This window comes from Acanthaster planci, linkage group LG03, assembly GCF_054643075.1.
Source record: "Acanthaster planci isolate LZ-2023a linkage group LG03, COTS_SCS, whole genome shotgun sequence".
Lineage (NCBI taxonomy): Eukaryota > Metazoa > Echinodermata > Asteroidea > Valvatida > Acanthasteridae > Acanthaster > Acanthaster planci.
Window position 1 is genome coordinate 20,410,070 of NC_141779.1, and position 12,355 is coordinate 20,422,424.

At 42.4% G+C, this 12,355-nt stretch overlaps 1 protein-coding gene across 6 annotated transcripts in view; it reads left to right on the forward strand.

Moving 5' to 3' along the window:
* LOC110990965 (uncharacterized) overlaps nt 1-12,355 on the forward strand; it is a 33,884-nt gene that overhangs the window by 14,774 nt on the left and 6,755 nt on the right. For all 6 annotated transcript variants that reach the window (XM_022256054.2, XM_022256049.2, XM_022256059.2 and 3 more), the window contains 8 exons: nt 2,295-2,425; nt 4,251-4,369; nt 5,098-5,143; nt 6,415-6,533; nt 7,185-7,251; nt 9,036-9,155; nt 9,811-9,899; nt 11,250-12,024. In XM_022256054.2, coding sequence (XP_022111746.1) covers nt 2,295-2,425; nt 4,251-4,369; nt 5,098-5,143; nt 6,415-6,533; nt 7,185-7,251; nt 9,036-9,155; nt 9,811-9,899; nt 11,250-12,024 — 1,466 coding nt within the window. The remainder of the gene's footprint in view (nt 1-2,294; nt 2,426-4,250; nt 4,370-5,097; nt 5,144-6,414; nt 6,534-7,184; nt 7,252-9,035; nt 9,156-9,810; nt 9,900-11,249; nt 12,025-12,355) is intronic.

The window sequence follows — 12,355 nt, forward strand, 5'->3', positions numbered from 1 at the left end:
TCTCTGCTTATTAATATCAGCAACATGTAATGAGATTTCTGCATTTTGTTCTCATTTTTTAATGAGAGACTCACAATGTACTGGTACATGTATGTTCTCACTGTGGAAAAGAATGTGTTTGTGTACATGTGCACATGTACTGGTACATGTACATGTGCACATGTACATCAGGGGTGTGATTTGTCCGGATTGTCAGAATTTCTGTGAGACTTTCCGGATTTCCGTATTTGTCAATGCTTTCAATATGTAACACCAAGACTACAATATTTGGTGTGAAACTAAGCAAAAGACTTGAACAAGTTTACATGTAGGTATATAGCACACGCTTTAGCGTTGTGACTCCCCCTGGAAATGCGCCAGATACATGTACATAGGTAATAGTACATTGAACGGAGGGGTATCATTGTTAAAACATAGGGGCCCGGCCAGCGGTATGATCGTTGTGTGTACAATGTACATGTACATGTATGTACCGGTACATGTACATGTACCGTACTCTGCGTATTGTCCATTCGCGGTGTGTGTATGTACTGTACACATGTTGTCGTTGCTTGAACTGTGTATAACTTGTGTCCGTCTGCCATTGTGCTTCGTTCTCGTGGTGGTCTGATGTCATTGACGTCCATCAAAAATGTCTTACAAGGTACATGTAGTGGGTACATGTAGGGACGGGGAGCGGAATGTGGACAAAGGATTAAAGAATTCTTGGAAATTTTCCTGGCTGGAAACCGAGGTGGACAGAGAATTAACCAAGGGGAAATTGATAGATTATCGTGACTTTCTTGTGAAAATCGACAAACCTGGGTACTGCAAGTGCACATGGTGTCACAAGTAATGCAGTACTCGTCTGTATGAGACAGTTTTCAGTTTTAATAAATTATGATAGAATTTTGTGGATCACTGATAACTGCGTTTGCGTGTGTATTACACTTCTGGGCCTTTGATTGTCACCAATTATAGCTTACATGTACATGTATAATGGCAATTGAAGTGAATGAGGACAAGGGTTTTGTTGCAGTAAATGTTATAAATAATTGCATCCCTCAAAGTAAGAGCAGTTCTTGTGGTGGCTTACATGTAATCTCCTCCTATAATCAAATACCTGTAGATATGCCGCCAATTGTAGGGAAGCTGTGGCCGGCACAACTTGCAAAACCCTCCGACGAATGTTTCGTAGATTTTTCATTTTCCCCAAATCACACCCCTGGTACATGTACATGTGAACATGAACATGTGTACCGGTACATGCACTGGTACATGTACATGTATGGATTGTTGTGTATCAATTCAGGTTTTTTACAAGCTCTCATAAGACCAGCTAGGATGCCAGTCCAATGCAGGTTGCTTCCCCAGATAATGCTAGTACCCATTTATACCCGAGTGGAGAGAGGCAAACAGAGGTGAAGTGGCTTGCCAAGGGCCACAACATACATGTACCGTACTGCCAGCAGTTGGATTCGAACCTCCAACCCTATGATCGGAGGCCACAGACCCTAACCACTTGGTCACATGTCCCCAAATGCATATAGCCACTGCAATACTGTGAAGACAAAATGTACATTGTGTAGAAACTTCTGAGCCAGAACCATACTTCAGGACAAATCCGTGATGTCACTAGTTGATTTCTGATAATTAAAGCACTGTACAGTACATGTACCCGTACAGTAACTTGTCAGGAATTTCTGCTTGGCAGCTGGTAGACTGACAGTTTGCCAAATGCACTTGACTGACTGGCATGTACATGTACATACCGGTACATATACATGTACTAGTGTACATGTACACTAGTACTGTATTTCTACCCACTCTACATGTGCTTGATGTACATGATGTACATGTACCGGTACATGCCGGTATACAAGGATTACTCAACATCTTCATTAATAGAAAACATGCATTGACCTTTTGCTGTAGCAGACACTGACTGCACATGTACAATGTTCATGTACATGTGATTAAATGAAAACTAATCTTCTTAACTAGTTGCTAAAGAAAGGCATTTTCTGAAAGTTTTTCTGGGTAAGCCTATACTAATAATCCGTACGAATGATTTTTCCTGAAACAATCAATCCGACCCTGTTAGGCCAACCTGTTCTCCTTCCCCCCCTCCTTTTTTTGTGAATTTCTTCTCACCCGTACAGGAGACTGTTTAAAGTAAAACCCTTCCTTTTCAACAAGATGTTGTTTGTCCCATTCTTCCACTCCTGCATTAGGTTTCACTCAAAGGGATATCTGATTTCGGTGGAGTTTGTTTTATTTCGTGTTCTTTCTCTTGCTTCTTTCCACCAATGCAGAGCAACACGCAGACGTTGTCAAGGAATCGCTGAAGGCTTCTGATGCCATTGTCTGCGACGTTATCAAGAGGGTGGCAGCGGAGCTGGAAGGGGGCTCGGCGCACTGCTGCCTTCAGGAGACAGAACTTGAGGTATATTTAAGAAGGTTCCCTGTAGAGTGAGACCTTAACGTCAGGACATGCAGCAGAGAAATGTTAGAGCATTTTTGCCCTGTAAACCTCCAATCAGTGGTGCGGGGATTCGAATCCAGCAGGTGGCCATTTATTGTGACCGTGGGTAAGCCACAATAGGGAGTGCTCACTCGCTGACCCACGTGATACCGTACATCAGCCATCGTCCTAAGGCACAGACTGTTGGACACATTTCACATAATGATACTGGTAGTAGGCAAGCCTTCAAAGCTTGAATAATAAATGACAAAAAGTACGAGAAATAGGCAAAGCTGGCATCCCGTACTGAGCTGGCATGATATAAATGACAGTTATAGGAAGCACAGGTGGTAACCATTTTAATATTTGATTAAAAACTTCATTTCAGAAGAAAAGTTAAGCTTCACTGTCTATATAACAGGTTTTGCCCTTACCCAATGTGTCTAGTTAATTGTGGTACATGTATGTACAATGTACGATGTTCGGTTGCTAACCGAATGCTTGCCCACTGCAGTGGTGGCAGATTTCTCAAACATGGTTTAGCCCTATACCTCGGCTGCTTTTCTCTCTTTAATCCTGAGATAGCTAGGAAATGACAGGCAATGAATTACCATCCTATCCATGGGGAAAACAACCTTCTAGGTCATATGGTATCCTGCCCCAGAAATCAGGGATGACTGAGTTCTTGCCTGATTGTTACTGTACATGTACTTGCTCAAGGCCAATGGTACGGTATTTTTACTTTTTACCCGTGAGCCAGCAAAATTCTTTGGAAACTTCCACAAGGCAATGTTGAAGTCTTCACCAGCCAATTTCTGAGTGTCAGTGTTACATGTACGGTAAATTTATATGGGTATTTTTATCTTTTTGCATTGGCGAGCAGAGTCAAAGTTCTGATTTAAATTTATATTACTTCTACTACGCTAAATGTACCAGTAGAATTGGTAGCATTTTTCTAACTTTGAGGCCCCAAAGTGGGCAATATGGTAACCTTGTTGTGTAATTTGTGCAGGATTACAAAGAAGATCTTTCCCATGACACACCTGAATCAGCTACATTTACCAGCAGCTGAATCACGGGGCAGTTTGCCCGACATACATGACATATGTTCTTTCCGTTTGGTTGCATGACTTTAGTTTTCATAAATAAAGATGAATTTCCATTTCCCTGTTGAAGGAAAGCAATATTTTCTTATCATTGCCTATACCACAGAAGAAAAGTATGGAATTTTGTGTACATACATGTACATGTACATTGTATGCATACATGTACCAGTATGTACATTTCTCAAGCGTTCATGGCAAGATAGGAAATACCAGTAGTGCTTAATAAGCCTTTTTGCGAATTAACTTTGACCCCAATCTGGTACACTGAGTGCTTTAAATTGACGTGACCATAACAACTTGAATTCTCCTTACTAAAACCACTGTTGCTATACCTCGTGATTTGGGGCAAGCTTTTGCTTAGTTACATAAGAGACACCTTGCAACAATACACTGTTCTCAACGGATAAGAAGGGCAAAAAGGAACCAGTCCATTCCAGAGATGGTGGTCGCTATGCGAGAGCTTGCTCCGAATCACGAGGTATAGCAACAGTGTCTTTAGTCTGGGGAATTTAAATCGTAATGTTTTGTACAGTCAGATAACTCAGTGCACCAGATTTTATTCAAATTTAACTCGCAAATGGCTTATAGGCCCTCATGACATACATGTACACTATAGCACCTGCATGGAAGCCACATTGATTCTCTCCTTGTTATCTGTCGTTTTTTTTTTTTCTTTTTGTTTCTATTCCATAACCCTATAGGTTTGTCTGATCTCCAGACTGGAACAGATCCTGGAGTTGTGCATTTTGAGGCTAAGAACCAAAGTCTCCTCCCTGGAGGCTCTGACTGCTCTGTCCGTGATCTTCAATCCGAGCACCAGGTAAAAAAAAAAAAAAAATGGCCTGAACGTTCTGAATTGTCTGAAGTCTATGTCGTCAGGCATCTTCTCAGTGGATGAAAAGCTCAGGGCCCAAGTCGGTACATGTACTGCGTCCTGTCATCTGTCCAACAACGTCAATGCTTATCACTGGGGGACAACGAACATCTCACTGCACAGTCCTGGAAGAAGTTGGCTTCCACACACCAGACCTTGCTGTTGGCTTCCACACACCAGACTTTGCTGTCCTGGTCACATGCCTGATTGCAAAAATATTGTGTTTGTTTACAAGCTTTCCAAGTGCTTTTGCAATTGTGTAGTACAGAGTACCACACAAGCAGTGAACAATGGATACTTTATGAAAGTGCAGAGTAGCGTGTATGCTAAATGTCAACTGTAATGTCGCAAAGTAGCCTTTTCAAGTTAATGGCTTTGTGGTTCCCTCGCTCATGTGCTGTACATATTTACAGACTTATCCTGGCTTTTTAAGAAGAAAACAACGCCCATCATTCAACTTGGAACTTTAGGAATGTGCATAGGAAGATGTGGGACCAAACCTATGAGAAGTACTTGTACCTGTAGGGGTCATCAAATCCATTCCACTTGGTGTTATTGCAGGAATGCGATTCAAACCTTGGTCCTCAGACATTGTGATTTATTACAATCTGTTAAGCAAAATTCTGCAATTTTGAAACAAACTCTTGTTCATGTATGTTCCCTTTTTTTTTCAGCTTCAACCAAACAGAAGCATGGTCTTCCCGGTCCGGCTACTCCAAGGTTTGCATAAACAGCTGATTTATGGCAATAAAAAAGTACAATTGTCTAATAGCTTTTCGTCAAGTCCGGGGCTTGGGATAGATGTGTGCTCTGATAGTGGGTTTACTATCCAGAGAAGGCAGAGTGGATAACATGATAGTGGTCAGTGCTGTTCATAACGGCCACTAGTGATGCCATTTTGCCAAATGGAGACTCTGCCGACAAATCCGGCCCTCTGTCTTGCCACAGTCCCCGTATTGACACCCTTAAATCTGAGATTCATTCTGCTAACTTTTTCTTTAAGAATCATCCCGCTGGAGAACTTATAAAATTTGTACAGTTTAACTAGATGCACGTTCTTCGCACCACACCTTGAACAGCATTGAATTGGTACATGTACATGCTGCAAGTCTCGGTTACCAGCAGCTAGAATCTTATTCCTAAGGGCATTCAGCCGTGAGCAGTAACTGTATGCAGTGATAGCAAATACCGGTAGCATCTTGCACTGTGTTTTACATTAACACAGTAGGCGGAAACCACTCAATACCCCAATTAACGACACCCCATGGTAACAGAGGAAGTATCAAAGGCTCAGGAACATTCGTGTTCATATAAATCATCTGATCGTGCCTGCAACAAGTGCTTTTACATACCTCGTGAAATGAGTCATGTACATACAGCGTTGTCCGCATTTGACTACTTGTGAAGGCTGGGGACTCACAAACTTGCTTTACAACTGACTATAAAAGTTGTTTACAAAATTGGTCACAGGCAGCGTGTAAAAGGTTATGTAAAAAAAATGCAATAAACCTTTTCTTAAAAAAGAGATATTTGATACAGTTGAGTTAACCTGAATGGAAATGCATGTACACTCATGTGAAAAGAAATCATTGTTCCTTGCACTGTCATGGCTCCCCTGCCTTGACTGTGCGGCACAGTTAAATGCTACTGCATAAAAGGTAATTCCATTTGACTTTAAACACCACCACCTATTCAATTCTTTCATGGTGTATGATACCGGTAAGTGCCACCTTTGGGAACGTAGGAGAGCTTGTTTGTGTCGGCAACTCATTTGAAGAGTATTTGTTACATGAACCCTAAAACTGAAATGGGGACGCTTCAGGTCAGTCAGTACAGCCATTCCCACATCTAGGGAAACAATTTTTTCAAATTAGATTATCGCAGTCAGTTGTACAAGTTGTGGAGTCGTTCATAATTGTAGGGGAATTGGTGGTTTTCCTGTCAGGAAGTACATACATTACATGTCATTGTTGTTTTTTAAAATTTGATAGACGTCAGTTCTAGCACAGACCATTAACTACTTTGGTAGTTGCGACGGTTTTGAGTTAGTGCGACGGCAGCTCAGGAATGCCAGAGATCTTTCCATTGGCCACATTGCTGCACTGCTCAGGTTGGTAATAAGACTTGGAGAAGGTTTCAACCAAATACTGTACACTGTTAAAACCTGTCCTCTGGTGAAAATTGTTTGATTAATGTCTCTCAGATTTGGCATTTTTATATTCAAGCTGTTTCAAAATCTTCTTTGGAGTTTTTAAATCAGCTTTTAAGTTTTGATACCAAGGTTGTTGAAACATATTGATATCTGTTCTGGAATGAGGACAATCTCATCTAAGCTGCATAAAGCCCTCTAGTGTACTGTAATTTGCTATAATCCAGTAGGAAATCATTCAGTTGCAAGTCAAGTCAAACGGTTTTGTAACAAACAATGACTAGGCTGACTAGTTAATATATATTAAAATTACACTCCACACTTCAAGACTTGTGATCCAACTTGTGATGCAATTTATGACTGACTAGTTTACAACTTTCCAACTATGAATATGTGCACGACTTGAATGGTTTTTTGCAGATTGTAGCACACACAGGCTCTGCCTGAGACTCAATGAAGCTACTGAGTAACCTAAGAAGAATAATCGTGGGCTCCTTGTTGGAACCGGGGCATTGATTTTTTTGGGGGGGGTTGTACTAATGGCAGTCTGGCATAAAGAAACATGAAAACAAATCCTGCTCTGAAATTTGATCTGAATGTTTTGATTTGTAGACCATTTGGTCAGTGTTACCCGCAGCTGTCAGCAGACACGGTGAAGAGTTATTTCCTACCCACAGTGGTGAGTCAATGATGTGCTTGTTGATGATGTGGGTGACCTACCCCTCTGAAGACGTACATGTATTGATCGTAGCAAGCCAATCACTGGTCACTCGCTATAATCATCGAGTTACAAGACAAGTCGCAAGCTGTTTTAATGCAATTAAGGCATTTCTTTCCTTGCTGTTGTTTTTTTCATTGGGAAAAATGACAGTGGTTTCTCTATAAAAAGGGACTGAAGGCAGAATTACATGTCTGATTTTGCTTACATGTTTGCCCGTATGGGATACACGTATGTGCACTACATGGGGTATGTTACATGTATCATTGTTTTTGAGGGGTTTTCATTTAAATGCTAGATAGATAGGGCGATTTTCTTGCCAAAATAACAATATTACAATAAATATAGAGAATGCTGGCCATTGACATGTCAGATTAAAGATTTGATTTGGTCTAAACTAAATATACGCATGGTTTTGCATGCAAATTCAAGGAAGGAATTGGCAGTTTTCTTTGAAATTTGCTCTGGAAAGTGCAAAATGCCAGAAGATTTGACAGAAAAGTGCTTTTACACGGTATGTGCGTCTTGTACAGGTTACTTTGATGGTTCATTCAATTTGTACTACGGCAGCTGTCAGTAGAGTCGGGGGAAAAAATATACGCGCTGGTGGGAATGACCGTTAACATGCCCTGATAGCTCTTGTGAGGCCCTCTTGCCGCATCAAAATTGCTCCTTCAATTAGATTAACCCCCCACACTCTGGAACCCTGTCTATACATTAAGCAGTGCCTCGGGGCATGTCAGGTTGTTTGCCCCTTTTTTTTTTTTTACATCCAAGTTTTGTTTGTGTGATGCCGATCCTGAAACTGTCCACACTGTGGCCTGGAACCTGATGCTCCCCTGCAGCCGAGAGGCTATCGACTTTTGGAAGGAAAACAGTTTTCAATTGGACTGTGAATTGGAGTGTTTATGAATCATAGGGGTTATGAATATTTAGCACAGATTTGTTATTCCTCACACCGGTATACTGACTCGAGCTTATTCTAAAAAGCAAAGGTTAATAAGCTGGTACCATGTACAGGCACAAGCATGTGGTGGTGTAGTGTTTTGTGGTTTTGGGTCATTATTTTTTTTCCCCAGTTTTAAGTTGGTGTTCACATCAGTAAATTTTCTGAATGATATTTTGAAAAACGTTTGTTACACATTAGCTCTGAAAGGGAGCGGCTACTTGGATGAGATCGTTGAGATATTATAAGCGATCCTCGTCTGTGAAAGTGTCACAAAGAAACATACAATTTTTGGCTTTGCACATTTGGTGCTGTAAAGAAACATTCCTCAGATAGTACAGAAACTGTGAATAATGCATTGATGAACGTGCATCAGTACCTGGACATCACACACTGTCTGTGTGGACCTTTCAAAGCGCTTCAACCTGGGTTAATAAATTAGATTTCACATCTGTTTACAAAAACCTCATACATTAACCATCTCATTTTCCTCTGAAGTACCGCTAATTGAATCCAACAGATGGTTGTTAACAGAAATGAAAGTTTACGTGTAATTTCTTTATGCATGACAGTAACATGCCTGGTCTGCATTGTCTGCTCTCGAGGGGTGTCATTGCTGGCTTTGGTTGTTTGTCAACAGGACAATCCAGATGTAGATTCTAAAACTTGGGTAGTTTTCTAAATGTTGTATTAACTCTTAAGCTAGTGCATGGATGCATGCCACTATGGGCCTCAGTGTTTATTATGCCATATGCATGCATGCAGATCTTTATTTATTGAATGCTCTTTTCGATGATAGGATCTGGTGTGTTCCCACCTGCTTTCATGCTCAGACCGTCAACTCTTCCAGCAGGACATACCCACTGGTGAGCTACCGTCTTGCCTGATTGGGCCCCGTGCTGCCTATGTCATAGTCGAGGTAAACATCAGTTCTTTCATTGACAACTTTTGTGAACAAGTTTTATCCTCAAATGTGTCAGAATTCCTTGATTATTGCTCACTTGTACGTCTACCCTTAGAGCAGTCCTGCTCCATTTCAGTTTGAGAAAGGACGTGAACTCTGAAAGTCTTAAACCTTTTTTTTTCTGTATTACCTTGGTTTTACGTTTGCCTTTTCTGAAAAGTCTCAGTTCCATTTGGCAAAATCCTGCAATCTCTTTTAGCCGTGCTAACTGAACCACATCTGTGGAGAGTTTCCTGGTGTGCAAAATTTGCCACCAAACGCAGTCAAAACCACCAAAAGCTGTGCAGGTATTCACAGCATCACATTCGGAACTGAACAGTTTTGCATGCAAGTAGTTCAGTTCTAGTCGCGTTGTCTGAAAAACTGAATTCCCTTTCAAAAGAAAAAGCCCTGAATTCTATTGCCCTGTGCACCACTGTTTATGTCCCCCCACATCACTGTGAGTCTTTTCCACTGAGCATTCTACCCAGTTCCTCTTCCCCCAAATTTTATTCATTTACATTCAGTCTTGTTTACCTCTGCCATTCTCAGGCATTTGACAGATACCTGAAATGATCAGTTTGTTGGGTCTTCATGCATGTTTTTTTGTTTCCTCTTCATTTTGAATTAGTCTGTGATGAATCTGCTGTCTGTGGTCAAATCAGAGGAGGTGGATGCAGAGGTCAAGGTGCAATATTGGCAGGAAACTATCCTCACCAGGTAAAAATTCCTGTGCTTCAAAGTCCCAACATGTCCCACTTATCCAGAAGAAAAGATAACATGCGAAATACTTGAGTTGTGTGGGATGAAGTCACCTTGCTTTGCACGATATTCATGTTCCAAGTCTGATGTGCCAAGTCCAGTGTTGGAGGAAGTTTGGAGAAATTGCTTTTGGCATGTCTGGCTCTGAATACCAGTAGTTGTTCTCGTGTGAAGTGATGCTTGTACTATTGATGAGTTTCAGTCATTTATATGAGTCTTGCAAATTAGTTGTGTGATGAAATTTCAAATGTCGGCCTGTCGGGCCTGGTACCATTTTGTATCATATACACCATGCTGCACCACATTCAGTAATCAGAGCCATGGTGCTTTGTAACACTACATTACATGTGTGTTAAATGTACAATCACATGACTCATTGCATCACTTTCCCTAAGTGGTCCGGTTGTCACTGGACATTTCCTTTGGATGACACCTGCGGTGACTCAACGTTGAATATCCCATGTGGCCCGAAATGTGGATCAGGTTTGACAAACATAAATTCTGTATTTTCTTCCACTCAATGGGACTCCATCTCCATGATTTTCCCTCTTTCTGGAACATTTGACAGTGATAAAATTTCTTTCCAAGAGTCCTTGGGCTGTCACCAACCAAACGTAAAAATGCCAAAAGCCGTTGATTTGTTTTGTTTGCTGAGCAAATTGAATGGCTCAGCATTGTGTTCGCATGTTCACAAATGAAATCACATCCTGCAACGGAAGTTGTTCATGCATTTGGGTTACCACAGGGACCTGCCCAAAGCCTCCCAAAGCCTTTGCTATTTCAGGAATACATTCTTAATGCTTCAGCACCAAACGGGCATAAGCTCTGCATAAAGTTGGCCAGGGGCTATGAAGTCAATGAGTACCTCCCGCAATCCCACAGAATTCTTTAAAGATCTTGGATTGTTAGGGTTAGTGATTGCTATTGAAAGATTAGCAAGCACAATTGTGTCAGAGCCAAAAGTGTATATTGCGGCTGGATGGTGTGGTGTCGTCTCCTGTCTTATTAAACATTTCTTGCTCCAGGGCCTATTTCTTTTACACATCTATGGGCCATACTAAAAAACCTGGCAATTAATTGTGCCAATATCTGTTGCGTATTTTTGGGTCTTTTGTAATACAAGTGTGCCGTGTCATATTCTTGCATGTTTATAAATGTATCAGATCAATAGCTGAGAATGTTCAAGCATGTTTTTGTCTAATTTCACCTCAGCCAGGTACCACCTTGTGTTGAACCCCTAGACAGTTGTGCAGGAAAGTTGTGCTTGCACTGTTCGTCATTTTGTCGTAATTTTAATTCCCGTTGCAGGCTGAAACGTGCTATGGAAGACGACACGAAATCAGCCTCTGCCGCAGCCAAGAAGGATTCTGCAGTGTCTGACTTACAGCAGGACAAATTGCTTCATGCTTGTGTACCAAAGAGTAGCAACAATGGAACGGAAATGGATGAGAAAGACAGTGCCTCACACCCTGAAAACAAAACTGGCAGTAGTGTTGAGGGTAAACCGTCCACGTCAGGACACGGTGGTCCGAGTGAAGTAGCTCAGGAGGCCTTGGAGGTCAACATTTTACCCTATGGCCCATTGGCATATGCCCACAGCGACTCTTCCTCCAGCGATCACGATGCCCAGCCACACACCCCACCCTCTGCTAGTGTCATCCCCCAGGAGGTGATCATCCGTGGGCAGGGACCCTATCGCGAGGTCATCCCGGTTGGGACCATGGCCTACCAGAGCGACACACCGGCAGGCCCCTCAGCAATTGTGGGCATCCCTGGAGCCGGGACCTTGCCTCGGCGCAATGACTCCAGCGACAGCTCCTCCCTGGTGTCCTCCGTGCCCCGCTCGGCCAGCGAGCTAGGCAACACCTGCCGGGTCTGCTTCGAGGCCGAGACCTCGCCCAAGAACCGGCTGATCCGGCCCTGCCGCTGCGCGGGGTCAGCGGCCAGCATTCACCGCCAGTGCTTGGTCAAGTGGATCCACATCTCGGGCAATCGGCGCTGTGAGGTTTGTAATGCACGCTTCAGCTATGTGCCCTTCTCCGAGAGGATGCGTGGGTTCATGGAGAAGTTCCGGCAGAACAGGGTAAGTCACAGAAGTCCGTCTTTCGCAAATATTGTCCAGTACACAGAAATTCTAACCCGAAGTTTGAATACTTTGGACCGCCTCATACCCGGTAGTCTGCATACAAAGGGATGGTAGCAAGCTGAATAGAGTGCCATGTATGCCCCGAGTCACTGACTGCGGATGTGTACACTCGTTAATTCCCATTTGATTTGGACACATATAGTCAGAGAAGTTTTTGAAGAAGGACCACGCAATAGAGTTGACCTTGAACACCTGTTGAAACAAAACTTGCTACCGTACTTGGTGGGCCAGGAGTTTCGCAAACTATGAGGTTGAATTCAAGGAAGGC